Source organism: Schistocerca cancellata, chromosome 1, assembly GCF_023864275.1.
Source record: "Schistocerca cancellata isolate TAMUIC-IGC-003103 chromosome 1, iqSchCanc2.1, whole genome shotgun sequence".
In the NCBI taxonomy this organism is placed as follows: Eukaryota; Metazoa; Arthropoda; class Insecta; order Orthoptera; family Acrididae; genus Schistocerca; species Schistocerca cancellata.
The window spans coordinates 721,250,678-721,268,907 of NC_064626.1; the positions used below are offsets into that span (position 1 = coordinate 721,250,678).

The 18,230-nt window shown below is 44.1% G+C and overlaps 1 protein-coding gene across 1 annotated transcript in view; it reads left to right on the plus strand.

Moving 5' to 3' along the window:
• Positions 1-862: 862 nt before the first annotated feature.
• LOC126185072 (tyrosine-protein phosphatase non-receptor type 13-like) overlaps positions 863-18,230 on the plus strand; it is a 741,952-nt gene continuing 724,584 nt past the window's right edge. The window contains exon 1 of the mRNA XM_049927852.1: positions 863-1,100. Within this exon, the coding sequence (XP_049783809.1) occupies positions 1,031-1,100 (70 nt within the window). The 5' untranslated portion in view covers positions 863-1,030. The remainder of the gene's footprint in view (positions 1,101-18,230) is intronic.

The window sequence follows — 18,230 nt, forward strand, 5'->3', positions numbered from 1 at the left end:
TGAAACATGGACGATAAATAGTTTGGACAAGAAGAGAATAGAAGCTTTCGAAATGTGGTGCTACAGAAGAATGCTGAAGATTAGATGGGTAGATCACATAACTAATGAGGAAGTATTGAATGGGATTGGGGAGAAGAGAAGTTTGTGGCACAACTTGACCAGAAGAAGGGATCGGTTGGTAGGACATGTTGTGAGGCATCAAGGGGTCACCAATTTAGTATTGGAGGGCAGCGTGGAGGGTAAAAATCGTAGAGGGAGACCAAGAGATGAGTACACTAAGCAGGTTCAGAAGGATGTAGGTTGCAGTAGGTACTGGGAGTTGAAGCAGCTTGCACAGGATAGAGTAGCATGGAGAGCGGCATCAAACCAGTCTCAGGACTGAAGACCACAACAACAACAACCTTGCCAGTCCGATGATGATCATGACAAATTTTTTACCACCAGCACTCGAATCGGCTACCCCAGAGAAGAGCGTCAACCTCAGCTACTGAGGCATGTGTTCAGTAGAGTTGCCTGCTGAATGTGTCAGCCCGTTCGCCAACAGAAGGGCTAATTCAAGGACACAAAACTTCGAGGACGCTCTACGCATCCTGCAGATGAGCTCGTAATATTGATAACGGAGTTAACGGGGCGGCGATGTGCGGTGGGGAGCCGGCAGGTAGAGGAACAGAGGCGCGTGAGCGCGACCTGGCGGAAGTAGCGGCGCTGGACCAGAAGAGCGGCTGCAGGGTCTGAGGCTGAGGCTGCTCTGGCGGTGTGCCGGGCCGGGACAGGACTGGCCGCGCGGAGTGGGAGGGGGGGGGGGCGCGTGGTGGCGGGAGAAGGGCCGCTGTCTGGCTGCTGCGCTCGGCCGTGGCTGGACGCCACGCCGCGCGGCTCTGTGCCACTTCAGTCGGCCGCCGGCCGCGCCACCAGTAGTGTGCGTGTGTTCCGTGTAACCGTCTGTGCGAGTGCCGCTCCAGTGTTCCGCAGCGAGCGAGCTGACGCCTCGCGTGTGTTTGTGTGTGCTGCTTACCGAGAAGTCGTGGCCATGCTGGTGCAGTCGCCGCGGTGGACCGACCACAGCCTGGGGCCCAAGGCGCCGCCCGCGCACGCCAACGGTACGTTCTGCATCAGAGCCGGGGGACGCCGACAACAGGTGCCGGCAGCCAGTGCGACTGCCGGAGCGATGTGCTCGCCAAATGACGGTGTGCCCAACAGGTGTCGTGTTGAGACGCGTTCAGTTGATGATAAATTCTAGGGCTGACAGCAGACTGCGTCTTCGTATTGAAGTAGCGATTCAACGATTTTGTAGTCCGTTATCTTCGCCTGAAGATGACTGGTAGGAAACTCGTTGAAATGTTGATCAACCGAGAAGTTTCATAGGCGTCGTGTTTTCACCTCACTTACAGTCCATTATTACATCTCTTAGGAATTATTTTCTGGGTCTTTTTTTTATCATTATATTAGCATTACTTAAGTCCATCAGTCGAGCGACACGGTGTGGTGTAAAATGGCCTTATCGTTTCTTTCTGTTATTATTACACGAAACTCACAAAAAACCTTGCACTCCCTTGCGTCTCTTACATATATGAAGAACTGTAGTATGCTATGCATAGCTGTAACGTTGTATTTGTGGGGTTAAATGGAAAGAATGGTACGTATCTTCAGCTAATATCAACGATGCAACAATGTTCAACTGGTAACTGTTGTGCCAATTACGCAAATGCATAGCTGAGATGGTTTTCAGACCCCGATGATAGTCTGATTTTGCCTGCCGGAGTGGCTGAGAGGTTCTAGGCGCTTCAGTCTGCAACCGCGCGACCGCTACGGTCGCAGGTTCGAATCGTGCCTCGGGCATAGATGTGTCTGATGTCCTTAGCTTAGTTAGGTTTAAGTAGTTCTAAGTTCTAGGGGACTGATGACGTCAGCAGGTAAGTCCCATAGTGCTCAGAGCCATTTGAACCATTTTTTTATAGTCTGGTTCTAGATCGAAATCGATCGTATGCCGCATAACGCAGTTCTTAACATTCATTAAAGCAGTAACATACCACCTCCATAAAACATCACTTGCACAGTTTATAAACAATCTAGAACTTCGTGTTCTGTCGCCAAAAGTGATTCCATTTCGCTCCGAACAGTGAAAACTTTAGTAAAGGAAACGTCGTGGGCTATTTGGTCAGTTACGCTGGCATTGTAACGATTATGTCTCATTCTTTCGTCGTAACGCGTTCCCAATGTGATTAAACTAACTCATATATATTTTTTGTAATATACAACAGCGTAACAATACCTAACCCTATTTGGTTATTGCTATTGTCACCATATTTCGACGTGCGGCAGTCTAGGATTTAGTTGTCATCCTCGTTATTTGTAACATTGTTTACATAGATTACAAAAAATGTACTGGGTCAACAACACACATTTTCATTTTCGTTTCATAGACAGCGCGAGAGTCCAGAACAGTATTTTGAATTTAAACTATTTATTTTCCTAGGCAAGCAACAAAGACTTTTCATAACAACTCATTAATATTTACGACTAACAACGCCTCTCATCAGCTAAGACCTATTTTCAGGTGACAGTCTCGCTTTGTAGCTCATCAACACACTTCTCAGAAACACAAATGTGTTACACGCCCTAAAATATATAGCGACGTTGGTTTCCTGAGGACGAGCTGAAACATCATTGTCACCCAAACATGCAGCAAAGCCACCAACGGTTGGTGGCGAACATACATATATTTTCGTGACTGGTTGCAAGGCATTTTTTGTTTCTTACGCAGTTTGGCGTATAGTCAGCAATACAGCCTGCTTAGAGCGAAACTTCATTTCCCATAAGATATGTGGCTTCCAGCAGTTGCTACACCCATGTTTCTAATAGGGGAAAGGTAAAATGGGGAAGACAGGGGAAGGAAAATCTTGTGATTTTATATAGGAAACACTAATACAGTCTCACTCATTTATCAGGGAAGTTCGTACTTTTAGAACTCTGAATCTCCGCTTTCTCGTTGCAACATCTTGTTCGATACTTCAACTTGCCGAATATGTAGCTGTAAATTATGAAAGTTCAGAACACCTAATATGCAAACATCTGTTCTTTTTTAATGTTCAAATACGTTTCAACGCCTTTATGATATCATCAGTGGGTACTTTTAATTAGTTCTTATTTTCTGGAATGTTCGGTTCTGCAGAGCTTTCTTTATATTATACAATTTTTCGTTGTTACTTTCGTTGAATCTGACATCAGCTACATGCTCCTGTTACAGAAACAGAGAAAAAGAGTACATCTTTATAGCGAATCACACTCGCTACTTAAAATTTATAACGTTAAAAAAGACGATGCTTATGTAGCCTTACTCTCCTGAACACGGATGCTATTCTTTGGACTTCTACATATCAAATACCTCAGCACTATCGAGAAAAAAAATATTTATGTTGCACTATACTTTCTTCTGTCGGTCCCAAGCAATTTCATAAATCATACAACAGTTTCGAAACATCTACGAATGTCATATACTATAATATATAAGAAACACAGAACGTGATTCTTAAGAGGTATTTCATCCCATCAGGTACCTGCATTAGCTGTTAACGTTGAGCGACCGTAGTGTTAGACTCTGAGACGAGTGAGAGCTTAAACTTCCGCCGAATCTGGGGAGGTCGGGGCAAGGTAGCGGCAGTGTCCTGTTTAACGAACCGCCCCACCCTGTTCGGTTGACGACCAAAATGACGACGGTCGGACGGAGGTTTAAGTCCCGCTCCTTTTGCGCTCGAATCGTCGGTCGTAAAAGTGCATCCGCTAGGACGTCGAAATTGCACTTGCAACCACGGCTTTAGGGCTTTAGCTGCATTTCGGCGTAAGTGAGGAAGAACACTTAACAAAGCAGGAGGTGACGTGGTGCGCAGAATAGTTCACCACTGAGATTCTGGACTGTCGTGAAGTTGTCTTACATGCTTATCTAAACCAACATTTGAGTAATTCATACTTTACGCGGCGAAATCCATATTTCACAAATATCCTAACGCTTATCTGCTCGCCCACATGTCGTTATGTAACCTAGCCTAATGGTAAACGAAGTCGCCCTGATACGCTATCATTGGCGCCCGAGAGCCCTATGTCAATAATGAGACAGAGCCCGTCTTCTTTCATAAAGTCTATTGTTCCGATGAAACTGATGAGTATTGATGCAGTTTTGGTTGTCATGGATGAATCTGAGAACGAAAGAGAATCCTGGTGTCAGGACTGCCCTACTTAACTTTAATGGCTACGTGGACGCTTCTTATCTTATTACCTGTTCACCAAGAGTTATGGCGCAAATCGCTGACTGGAGTAGCTGTTTAGATAGGTGTATGACTTACGATCGATATTCACTTGTTTGTGGTCGCTACCAACCTTAGGCTTCAGTACTATGTGCAGAGAGAATCTTCACTGAACATATCGACATTTTTAAACGTCAATCAGATATGGTACTACGTTTCTGTAATGCTTAAAACTCCATATGTTACGTTTGTTTTGTTCACGATTATGTAGACGTATTGGACACATTGTCAGCTGCCAACCGCGGTTGAGTAAGTTGGCTGTGCCAAAAAAGCTGTCAGCGCCGGCCGAGACCACGTGAAACAGCTACTCCCACCAATCACCACGCCATAACTCTTCCTTTGAGTAAATGGAAGTGCCTCCATCCTACGAACGGATCAGCGATGTTAAAACGCCGTCGCTGCGTGAGCCATTGCAGTAAGATTTAGTATTTGAATCATAATATTGGCACACGCGTGTGAAGAACATTTCACTGAAAATGGCCTGGTGTGTCTTAGTTAGTGTAACATTCAGTATCGCGCCAATATGTTAGGTTCTTTTTTCTTAGTAATTCAGAAATTGATGTCGCTGTCCCATTCGTATTTTTTCCCAAAACAAATTTGCGAAATTATTCCTTTCAAGGCATAGTTTGAGAAAATGTCAGTTTACAAGGGACATCATGGAACCGACAAGGCTTTTTAGACTATGCCAGTCATAGAGATCGTCAATGTAACTGCACAAAAAATGTTCACATGTGTGTGAAATCTTATGGGACTTAACTGCTAAGGTCATCAGTCCCTAAGCTTACACACTACTTAACCTAAATTACCCTAAGGACAAGCGCATACACCTATGCCCGAAGGAGGACTCGAACCTCCGCCGGGACCAGCCGCACAGTCCATGACTGCAGCGGGAACTGGACAGAGTGGACGCTTCCCCATTAAGAATTATCGGGGATAAAGGTTTGACGTTGGTGTTGACGGTTGCATCGCCTGCCACAATTGTAAGTTAGGCAATTCTCGTCGCATTCATCCATGTGATACAGTGAATTTTATAAATGAAATGACACAGTTTCAGAGACTTTACTGGTCTCGTACTGATATGATTTTATGTATATAGACTAAAGCGACGAGTTAACATTTGTGGCAGCATAATCCGTGCACTAGTGTGAACCGCTGTGCCAAAGTGGCTTAGTGGTTAACGCACCTGCCTTCGGAGCAGGAGTCCGGAGTTACACTCCCGACCTTGGTACAAATTTTCACTCGCCGCTTCAGTTTATATACATAAAATTTTATTTGTATGAGACCAGTAAATTGTTTGAAATTGTCATTTAATTTGTATAAGTACCTGCACCTGAGTTTGAGGTTGGATTTCCCTACGTTCGACGATGAGGTGCTGTTCCAGAACTTGGAGAGCCTCGGCAATTCTGTTCGTATCTAAGGGGGAATTTAAAATAGGCTGGGACAGGGTGAGAATCTGGATCGAGGAGGGAGGCGTACCAGGATAATCCATGCAGTTGCGTGAACCAAGGTGGCTAAGTGGCTAACGGATTTTCCTAGTAAGCAAGAGACGCGAGTTCGATTTCTGGCCTTGGTGCAAATTTTCATTTGCCGCTTTAGTCTGTACACATAAAAAGTGAATTTTATGCTTTGGTGGCATCTTAATCTTTTTTCTTTGCTACCTTTGTTTCCGCGATTCATTGCGCAGGTTGCTGGACTTCCCTACAAGTTTCTCCCTTAAAAATGCCCAAGTATATGAAAGCAGAAAAAAGATTCCGCAATATAGTGGCATCTTAATCTTTAATTTTTTTTATACTTTTATTCTCGTGATTCATTGCGGAGGTTTCTGGGCTTTCCTTCCAATTTCTGCCTTAAAAAAGCTTAAGTATATGAAAGCAGAAAAACGATTCCACAATACATGGTTAAATAAAAGTCTGTAGTCTGTATCAATAAGAACTTAATTTACTGAATAAGCAAGTGCACCTAGGTGGTGTGTGTGTGTGTGTGTGTGTGTGTGTGTGTGTGTGTGTGTTTCCGATGATCGTGATTTAGGTTTCTGTGATTTCCCTAAATCGTTACAGGCAAGTGCAGGGATGGTTCCTTTTAAAGGACGCGGCAGATTTCTTTCCCCATCCGTGACACAATCCGAGCTTTTGCTCCGTCTCTATTGACCCTCATCGTCCGTCCTTCCTTCCTTCCGACTTGCACATGATCCAGAAAACAATATTATTATAAAACCTCCACCGAATGATGTGTCTCCAGTGGCCCGAAAACTGGTTAATGGTACAGTATATCGTACCAAATTCAAAACGCAACTGGATGGATATTATAGCTACATAAATCGCCAAGACCACAGATGACACTGGTTTTTTTTTTTTTTTAATGGAAGTATTTCAAAAGTGAAAAGTTAACTCTATCGAAGCAGAAAACTAGCTTTAACGTTATTTCACAATTTGAAACAAAACAAGACGTAGAAATAAATTATAAAGGCTCTTCGTGCTATCATCTTAATAATGCTTTTTGTGTTTGTGTGTATATATTTTCTCGTGCAAATAGATACTGTTTTGAAGAGTTTGGACGACACTTTCCCTATTTCAGTGCCGTAAATTTACCGTATGATCTTTCTCAATATATACGTTTTGAATTGGGCATCGGCCGTGAATAAACTTTACTGTCATTACGGGTCTCTTGCTCTAATCAGACTTCCGTAAGACAAACTGTCCCACATAACCCCACTAACGTTTCGGTACCGGGTTGCGCAACGAGACGCTACGTTAGCGTTCTGTCTAGTGTAGGTATTGGAAGAACCGACCGGTTAAAGCCGAGATTGACATTTTAGTTCCGAATAAGCGGTGTTTTACGATATTTATTCGTAAAATTTTCGTTGCTTTGAAATACTGCGTTATTATTGAAAATGGGGAAAAGGGATTCTGTTGTTTCAATAACGCAGACAGAAACGAGCAACAAACACATGGCATAGGAATTGATACAGCATTGCTGAGACAATAATGAATATGTTACCATGTGGCATCGTCTATTCGATGGTATGCGTGTACAGGCAATGTGTGTGACTTGTCTCCATTTGCTGTACGCGGTGGTTTCATGCTGTCATAGCCCGACGTTAGTTGTATTCCGAAATGGCACCATCCATAGTCTGGAAGTATTTTACGAAATGTGCTATCAGTCAAGTACAACGCTCCGTTTACTTTAAAAGACTGAGAACAAAAGGAGAAACAACAAACTTGCGACATAATATAAGGAGAAAGCTTAGAAATAACAGTTCGTTCACAGTTTAGAATAAAAATTGAAATTAGCTGATCTGTTGCCTGGGTCAACGTACTGTAACTTAAACTGTTTTTAGCCCTTGAAACTGGACAAATTAACGCAAAAATACATCTTCAACCGCAGTTTTGTCCTTTAGCATTTATTGTTCTTAATGCGCAAGTGATGGTATGAACCTCGATTGCAAGATGATTTTTGAGCAGAGTTTGAAAAATTCAGAATCGATAGGAGAATACTCGTGATTTTTTACGGTATTCAACCACTTACCACTTTTAGTGAAAAGCAGCGAACGGTGGATGAATTAGGTCTTCTTTTATTTGCTGATTTAATTGAGTATTTTGATTTTATGTATCCGGAAACTGAAGGAGTCAAAATTCTCCAATCTCCGTTAGATTTCTACGTGTATTACACGAAATAATAGAAATGAAAAACCGAAATTCGGTTATTTCAGAAACTGACATTTTAGCGGTTTTAACACTCAGGTTAAACTCGCGTTATAATACATATTTTTTTAACGACTGGTCAACCTGAGCGTTAAAACACAAACACGAAAATAGTACACCTGCCTAATATCGTGTAGGGTCCGAGCGAGCATCCAGAACCGCCGGAACACGACGTGGCGTACACTCGACTAACGTCTGAAGTGCCGGCCGTGGTGGCCAAGCGGTTAAAGGCGCTACAGTCTGGAACCGCGCGGCCGCTACGGTCGCAGGTTCGAATCCTGCCTCGGGCATGGATATGTGTGATGTCCTTAGGTTAGTTAGGTTTAAGTAGTTCTAAGTTCTAGGGGACTGATGACCTTAGCAGTTAAGTCCCATAGTGCTCAGAGCCATTTGAACCATTTGAACGTCTGAAGTAGTGCTGCAGAAACTGACACAATGAATCCTGCAGGGCTGTACATAAATCCATAAGAATACGAGAAGTGGAGACCTCTTCTGTGCAGCACATTGCAAGGCGTTCCAGATATGCACAGTAATGTTCATGTCTGGGGAGTTTGGTGTCCAGCGGAAGTGTTTAAACTCAGAATAGTGTTCCTGGAACCACTCTAGAAATGTTGGACGTGTGGGGTGTCGCATTGTGCTGCTGGAATTGCCCAAGTCCGTCGGAATGCACAATAGACATGAACAGATACAGGTGATCAAACAGGATGCTTACGTACGTGTCACTTGTCAACGTCGTATCTAGGCGTAACAAAGGTCTCACATCATTCCAACTGCACACGCCCCACACCATTACAGATCGTCCACCACCTTGAACATTCCCCTGCTGGCATGCACAGTCCACGGATTCATGACGTTGTCTTCATACTCGTACACGTCCATCCGCTCGATACAATTTGAAACGAGACTCGTCCGATCAGGCAATGTGTTTCCATTCATCAACAGTCCAATGTCAGTGTCGACGGACCCAGGCCAGGTGTAACGCTTTGTGTCGTGCAGTCATCCAGGATACACGAGTGGGCTTTGGGCTCCGAAAGCCCATATCGACGATGTTTCGTTGAATGGTCCTCACGCTGACACATGTCGATGGCCTTCCATTGAAATCTGCAGCAATTTGCGGAAGGGCTGCACTTCCGTCACTTTGAACGACTCACTTGAGTCGTCGTTGATCCAGTTCTTGCAGGATATTTTTCCGGCCGCAGCGATGTCGGAGATCTGATTTTTTGCCGAATTCCTCATGCTCACGGCACACTCGTGAAATGGCCTTACGGGAAACTCCCCACTTCATTGCTACCTCGGAGATGTGGTGACCCATCGCTCTTGCGCCGACTACAACACCACGTTCAGACTCACTTAAATCTTGATAAGCTGTCATTGCAGCAGCAGTAACCGATCTAACAACTGCGCCAGACACCTGTTGCCTTATACATGCGTTGCCGACTGCAGCGCCGTATTCTACCAGGTTACATATGTCTGTATTTGAATACCCATACCCTATACCAGTTTCTTTGGCGCTTCAGTGTATATCCGAAAACCGGTTGTTTCAGTGATAACCGCCATCGCTAGCCTAGTATGGCCGCACCACCGTTCGACAGTGCCGCTCCGCTGCGCTTTCCGTCGGTCGGTTGAGGTGCAGTGTGGATGGTGCTCAATTGCTGTCGCGCGTCGAGAGCTGTTTGGGCAGCCAGCGAGTGGCTGATGCGTGGCGCGGGCCCGTCTATTCGGGGAACAGGAAGTCCCGGCTTCGGCGCACAGGGGAGCCGCGTCCTCCCCCACCTGCGCTGTCGTATTGCCGTCTGAACGAACCAGCCCTCACGTCAACACGTAACATTCCGCAGAAGGGCTCAATAAGGGCACACCGATATCCCGTTTCGTGTTTGCCAAAATAATTCTTTACATGCTCCATAGATCATTTGAACGGTACCTTTTATCACAATGGGTGTGGAACGAGTCAGTTTACAGGATGTGTGTATACGTGATAAGTGTGAACGTTAATGAACATTTTAGTTTTTAGCCTTGTTACTCTTAAAAACTAGTGTTTTACGGGCTGCTAGTTTTTAAGAAAAACCTTGTCCGTGGAACAGAGGGATATTTCCAAGAGAAATGATTTTAGGTTGGATGTATAATTTGTTTTGGTACCAGTCAAACGTTTTATATTATTGGGAAAACTGTGAAAAAAATGTGTTCCTACATATTGATCTCCTGTCTAAGCCACTGAAAGTTTTAATGGTGGAAAATAAAGATCATTTTTAGGGTGCTGTACCTCAGTCGGTAAAAATATAACGCTTAAACGGTCACACTGTCTGTCTGTCTGTCTGTCTGACTGACTGTTCAAAACACTTTTTCTCAGGAACGGGTGGACGTATCAAGCTGAAGTTGGTCACATATTGAGGTCTACGGTTACTTGGCCATGTAAAGAAGTGAAGCATCTAAGTCAGTGCTATCAAAATATACGGCCATTTATCTCACATAATTTGATACTCCCAAGCTCACTCATCAAAACCTAGAGGGTACTTCCTCTGGACGTAGAACCATGCAATTTGGCAGGAAGAAAGGTTTCGCAGTATAAATAAAGGAAGAAAATCAGAAAATGTTAATTTATATCACACAAAAAATATTTAACATTTGTTATCCAACTTCAGACTTGAAATTGAAACATTCTTGAATGCACTGGAATCCTTGGGACCGATAGCTTGCCAGTATCAATATTGATGACAGGCAAAAGTCGTAGAGATCCTAGATTCCTGGAGTCGACAAACTGTCAATATACATAATTAATCTTGTACGGGACCTTCATTGCGTGAGTTCTAATCGAAATTGGCCGATTTTTTCGTCTAATGTTGTAGGTATGTGTTGTGTCGGCAGATTAGCCAACACAACGCACACTAATTGAGAGAGGAGGCCGAAATGCACGCGTCAACTCACGCAGGCTGGCGTTAGGTCTGAAACAGGATACGTAATGAATGCTATAAAGAAAAGTACGTAGCTGCTGGAATACTTAATCCATCATTTGTATACAGCGTTCTTGATGATACAAGTGAGACTCTCTCTAGAAATGGTTAATGGCGGGCGCCTTGCTAGGTCGTAGCCATGGACTTAGCTGAAGGCTATTCTAACTACCTCTCGGCAAATGAGAGAAAGGCTTCGTCAGTGTAGTCGCTAGCAAAGTCGTCCGTACAACTGGGGCGAGTGCTAGTAAGTCTCTCAAGACCTGCCGTGTGGTGGCGCTCGGTCTGCGATCACTGACAGTGGCGACATGCGGGTCCGACATGTACTAATGGACCGCGGCCGATTTAAAGCTAGTGTGGTGTCTGGCGGTGACACCACAGTATGGATATTATTATTATTATTATTATTATTATTATTCTCAAATTGTGGTGGGTTATTTATTACGAATTTCGTTTGCGAGTGTAAGTATTGTGATGGTGCAGTTTTATCTAGTACCTCTCCCTAGGAGAATACCATGTTATTATTCTTACTGTTCTGTGCGATCAATTGGGTCACACCTCCCCCCCCCCCCCCCCCCAGAAAATTAGTTCATAACATACTATTGAGTGGAAATGTCATGACACTGATTCGTTTGTTTCAAAGACTAGCAGTCATACGAACAGCAGAAGTAGCAGACATTAATTGGTTGCCGGCCGCGGTGGTCTAGCGGTTCTAGGCGCTCAGTCCGGAACCGCGCGACTGATACGGTCGCAGGTTCGAATCCTGCCTCGGGCATGGATGTGTGTGATGTCCTTAGGTTAGTTAGGTTTAAGTAGTTCTAAGTTCTAGGGGACTGATGACCACAGATGTTTAGTCCCATGGTGCTCAGAGCCATTTGAACCATTAATTGGTTGAGCAGCCCATTAATATGCTTCTTCCAGTTAAAGTTTTCTTCAATTCGTACACCCAAAATAACCTGTCGGCCTCCTCCGAATAGTTCAGTACTGACACATAAACATTTCGTTTTGCATTTTTGTTGCCATGGACAGACCTTCAGGTTGTCTACTGTATAGCGGCTAGTTTTAATTTTCAAATCTGCAACTACAAGGGTCACCCAGAATGTAGCCTTCATATTCTTCAGTGGTTAACGGACGATAAAAACTTCTTAATGTTGTTGACCAATTTGTCTGAAATCGGCCATCATGATGTTACATAAAGATCAGACATGCTTAGCTGACCTCTACAGGTTCAGTGGTACTTTAGTATGAATCGAAATGTTCAAATAGTTGATCACGTATTTGAGTAGCATTTAACAACGTAATTAACAAACTGTTGCTTTTTGTTCGAATCTCTCTCTTCCCTCACTGGTGTCCTCTACGGTCTTCAGGCAGCGGAAGCTCTGAGCAGCTAATTGTACAGAACCATCGTTACACCTCTCCGAAGTGTTGTTTGCAAGCTACAACTGCGTTGCGTGAGAAACGGCAGGCGAAAACACGTAACTGACCGATTCGACGCGACTTCTGGAGCTGAGATTTTCTACACGACTGCAGTACGTCTTGCGAAGATATGCGGGCGGTAATCCTAACAACTCGCCAGTGACGTTGCAGGAAATAAACCGAGCTTACAGTCACGTTGGCAAGACCTGTCATTTCGCCTGAGAGATTTCCGAGTCTTACGACAGCTCGTGTGCCGGGCTCTTTCCCCTGATGTAGGTCTGCTGCCATCCAAAGGGATTGTAGCAGCTGAGCGCAACTGACCGCGCAAGTCGGCGCTAAGCCAGCAGACGCACTACACGATGTTGCAAAAAGATTCGCCAGATTTCACAAGACTAGTATGTTTCTTCTCCTTTAACGAAGATAAAAACTTAGGATGCATTTTAATTTTCGCATCGACACTGTAAGTTTACCTCGACGCCGTTTGTAAGTAAACGGTAGGGCTATCTCTAGTGTAACTCGCTCGCTAGCTCATTCATTAACCAGCGTACGCCGAATCGAGAACATGTCAAAAATTTCATTTTTCAAGTGGACGCAGCAGCAGAGGCAGTAATCCAGTGTAAGCTGCATATAACAGCTTTCCTTAGTAATGAATTGCATCAAAGATGGATTTACCGTAAGGGGTGCACGGATCTCGCATTGTACCATTGACCTCCAATGTCACCTGATCTGGCGGTTTGCATCTGTTTTAAAGTATACGTGAAAAACTCCTCGTAAGTGGCTGCCCATCCTACAGTTTTGGGTGAACTGGACTCCGCATAGCAAAAGTAGTATACAGGGTGTTTATAAATGAATATCGGGGTTTTAACGCTTTATAATATTTATTATATTAAACTTACAGTTATAAATAATATGTGAAATGAAAGAGCAACTGCCGGCCGAAGTGGTCGTGCGGTTCTAGGCGCTGCAGTCTGGAACCGCGAGACCGCTACGGTCGCAGGTTCGAATCCTGCCTCGGGCATGGATGTGTGTGATGTCCGTAGGTTAGTTAGGTTTAACTAGTTCTAAGTCCTAGGGGACTAATGACCTCAGAAGTTTAGTCCCATAGTGCCCAGAGCCAATTTTTTTTTTTTTCTGAAAGAGCAACTCAAACAGTCTTACTAAGAACCTCATAAATGTTCAATGTGAGCACCATTTGTCACACGGCACACATCAAGTCTATAGCTGAGTTCTTCCCAAACGTTGATAAGTGTGTCTTCAGTGAGTGTAGCAACAGCTGCTTCAATGCGGTTTCTTAATTCAGGGAGGTCTGCTGGTAGCGGAGGCTCAGGAAAAAATCACATGGCGTTAGGTCGGGTGGGGGGCCACGCAAAGCAAGCCCTGTCATTGGGCTCCTTGCGGCCTATCCAGCTCTTGGGTACGGTGAACTTCAACCAGTTGCGTACTTCGCTATGCCAGTGAGGTGGTGCACCATCTTGCTGGAAAATGAAGTTCTCTGGCTCATCTTTTTCCATCTGAGGGAAGAGCCATTGCCCTAGTATATCAAGATAAGACGTGCTAGTTACAGTAGGTTCACCAAAAATGAAAGGCCCATAAACTTTCCGCCGGGATTCGGCACAAATGGTACTCACATTGAACATTTATAAGGTTCTTGGCAAAACTGTTGCTCTTTCATTTGACGTATCATTTCTAAGGTTAATTTAATAAATATTATGAAGCGTTAAAACCCCGATATTCATTTATAAACATCCTGTATTATACAGTAGTTCCAGACATTCTCGAAAAGTATCGATCGAGTTTCATTATCCCATGCACATGTATTGCTCGTCTGGATATTCGCAAAAAATAAATGAAAATTTGGTCCCAAAAGTAAGTGAAAAAGTGCCACTAGCCTGTAATGAACGCGTTTACAAAATACAGCGCAATAAAATCGGATAGTTCTTTCGAAAATAAAATCTCTGTAATCCTAATTCATCCACAGCTTTTTTTCTTTTTTTCGTTTATGTAGATAATATCGTCTAGTGAAATAAGATGGATGTTCCTGAACCACTTTACATTTTGCGGGCGCGCGATGAATACTTCCGGTGGTCTGGACTTTGAGGATGAAGCATTCGTGCATACTATTGAAATGTGAAGCGCAGAACAGTTCCAGTTCTTTTACAGCTCTGCTGTTATAACTTCTGGTAGCCTTGAAGTAGCCAAATGTATGTTCCCGGCGGTGCTTTCTTCTACGTATTTACGCACTTCATGCTGCCCGAGAACCACAGGCTAAGATAATCGAGTGTATTCAGTGTTTCTATAATTGCGAAAAGATGTCTGTTATTGAAAGTATATTAATAAAATTTGTATCTACGGTCTAAAACGAATTTTTCTTCTTTGTAGTTGTAGTTTCATGGCAGTACAAAAACAGTATTTTGCGATTTTTCCTTGAGAAATGAGACAATACCGGTGATGTGATAATTGTTTATACAACGATATCAGTTATTTAGGAAATAATCTCAAGGCAGTCGTAAATGAAATTTCACGTGAAAGCAGTCGGCAGTACCCAGTCGGTTATTGACAAGATTGCAACACTATTCAAAGATTGGAAGGAAGGAGATAGAGAAGATCCAAAGAAGAGCGGCGCGTTTCGTCACAGAGTTATTTGGTAAACGTGATAGCGTTACGGAGATGTTTAGCAAACACAAGTGGCAGACGCTGCAAGAGAGGCGCTGTGCATCGCGGTGTAGCTTGCTGTCGAGGTTTCGAGAGGGTGCGTTTCTGGACGAGGTATCGAATATATTGCTTCCCCCTACTTATACCTCCCGAGGAGATCACGAATGTAAAATTAGAGAGATTCGAGCGCGCACGGAGGCTTTCCGGCAGTCGTTCTTCCCGCGAACCATACGCGACTGGAACAGGAAAGGGAGGTAATGCAGTGGCACGTAAAGTGCCCTCCGCCACACACCGTTGGGTGGCTTGCGGAGAATAAATGTAGACGTGGAAGGAAGGAAGGAAGGAAGTTTACGGTGTAACATGCCGTTGACGAAGGGAACATTAGATACAGGGCCCAATCGCCGACTGGGGAAAGTTGAGGAAGGAAATGGGCCGCATCCTTTCGGAGGAACAAGCGCGGGAAAACTAAATCCGGACAGCTGCCCGAGGATTTTGAACTGCCGTTCTCAAGACGACGGGTGCGGTGTGTCACCACAGCGACACCCCCTTCGGTCGACATAAACAAGACTGTTCACACAACACAATTAAAAAAGTTGAGATAGCTGATAAATGAAGGATTAATAATAACTTCCGACGACAGATATCTGCGTCGTTTAAATATTTGTAAGCAGTAATCCGTAGGAATAAACATGGAACATTCTGCAGGGGCGTTTGTACCTAAAGTAAGCAAGATGGTTTTCTTCACTGTCAAAATGTAGAGAAACTAGTTTGTAACCGAAAGAAATCTGTTATTTAAACTGTAATACGATCCGTACTGTACCATTGCTTGCATCTGTTTGCAGTACACGTGCAACTACACTGGCAGGAGTCGTGGAAAAGACACACAGCAGCCCTGCTGGGATATCCAGCGCGAATGCGCAGTGTTAGATTCACGGGAAATTGCCACAGACATGTTGAAACATTTGCACCGGCAGAAACTAGAAGGAAGGAGTCTCTTGTCTAAAGGAAAAGAGCTTACAAAATTGCATAAACCGATTTCAAGAAGTAATTTAAGAATGCTCTTCAGTCCCTTGGATAAATTTCTTGTAGTATCTGAAGATTCTACTGAGCTAGTAGCTGCCTGCTCTGCTCCGTATTACCTACCATGCTTCACATGTGTAACAGAGTGAAGAGCACCCACTGCTAAGCGCCTGCAGTGATAGTTCAGTGGTGCCGTTTGGCACGGGCGCTGTGGATATGGTTGGAAAGTGTGCCGTTGTTCCAGCGGTCAGTGTCCGTTACAGAGACGGCTATTTCAGTTACGGACACACTGCTGCCTCCGTAGGCTCAAGTGTGGCAACCTTGTAACGAGAAACCCCTCACTGTTCTGCAAAACTATCGCACATACGGAGGAATACTCACATTGAGGTCAGCTCTTGCAGTTACTGCAGGAAGATGAACTTTCAACAAACATTTAGTGGGAAGCAGAAGTGCCACATACAAGAGGATATGAGAATGTGCATTGACTTTGGAACACTGTCTGTAGTTTGAGGGACGTTCACATCTACTAGTTTAGACGCCTCCAAAGCCATAGAAATCTTACTAGGCGAGCTGGGCAATGGGTATGGCACTGAGGACCAGATTTAAACTACCTATTTTTCAAGGGACCGCTAAATCGTTGTAGGTCAATACATGGAGATTTCGTCCATGGTGCCCTTGTCAGTTGTCCATACGAGCTAGTGCTGTTCCAGGAATCTTTCTAGCTCTCCGTTTCATTTTAAGCTCTAAAATTGAAATGAACATCAGTTGAGGTGTCGAGATACATTTTGTTCTACACCTCGCTGAAAAGATGGCTGCTTCAGGAGCAGGGGCTGCGCAGACGCTACCGTTTACTCCAGTGATTCCGATCTGAGAAACCTGACCGCCATCGGATACTGACTCCACGGACAAAGTTTAGTCCAAATTTCAGAAGGTGTTCTCTTTCTTTCTTCGAACACTGATTTTTAAAATGAGGAAAGTTAGGCTGTATTTAGCTAATGTTCAAACAAGTGTCAAATTTTTCGTTGTTTTATTAAACCAAGAATTGAGTCAGTGAGACAACATGCTCTGTTCATTTGAAATAACGTTTTGTTACATTCACTTTGGCCAATAGCCACCGTAAGTCGTGCTCTACGTTCATTCCCTCGTTTCTGTTCCCGTTCATATCGCAGTTTAAAAAATATATTCTCAAGCCACCAGTCTTGGACGTCGTATTTCTTTCACAGTGGTGAGGTCGAGCTGTATATTTACGTAGTAGTGATGTAGTAGTTCTGGGCCCATGGCCTCCAATGAAAGTTCACTGTCTACAACGAAGGTAGACGATTATCACGGAACCTGCTTCCTCTGTTCCAATCCTTTAACTTACAACTTCTTCTCCTTCTTCTTCTTCTTCTTCGTCTTCTTCCCGCAACACCCTCAAAAATCTTTTAAGTTAGGTCCGCACACTGGACGTTTTGTAATAGCATCATTACTAGACTGGACTGTCTTCTTCCGAACGCGTAGAAGCCGGAATACTTCAGTCCGCCACTCTTTTGTGTCCAGCCACTGCCAGTCTTGGAAACAGATCCATAATAGTATATAAATAGCCCCTTGTTGGAAGCACCTCCACTTGTCAATTTCGCTCAAAACTGAACATAATTTTCACCTTATCATTCGTAAGCGTAAACAACAATGTGCTTGAATTTATCGTATAAGGAGAGTTACAACCAAACGAGATGGCGCAGTGGTAAAATATTGGGCTCGCATTTGGAAGAACAGCGGTTCAAATCCCTGTTAAACCATCCAGATACAGACTGTTGAGACAAGACATAATGACCTCCTCCTTACTAGCGTTTTTGTGGGCTACTGAAACGCAGTACAGAAGCGATTCTGCGTGGCTTTGGTTCGGCAAGTCCATGGTAGGTTTTATAGAGCTATTTCGAAGCATGTGTCTACACACCGGTCAAACAGTTCCCGTAAATTACGAGCCGTTGGTTAATGAGCACGGGGCTTGTTCCCTCCAGCGTTCGGGATGTGTTCCATCAGGTTCAGATCAGGCTGCTTCAGTTGCCAAGAAACCAACGTGAGTTTTCTATCAAGTTTCCAGAACCATTGACGGAAGATAACTCACTCACCGTTTGTAATGGCCATACGAGTTATCCGTTTCGACCAGTGAGTCAGCAGCGAAACCAGATAAGTAGCTGCTCCTTATGAGTCCT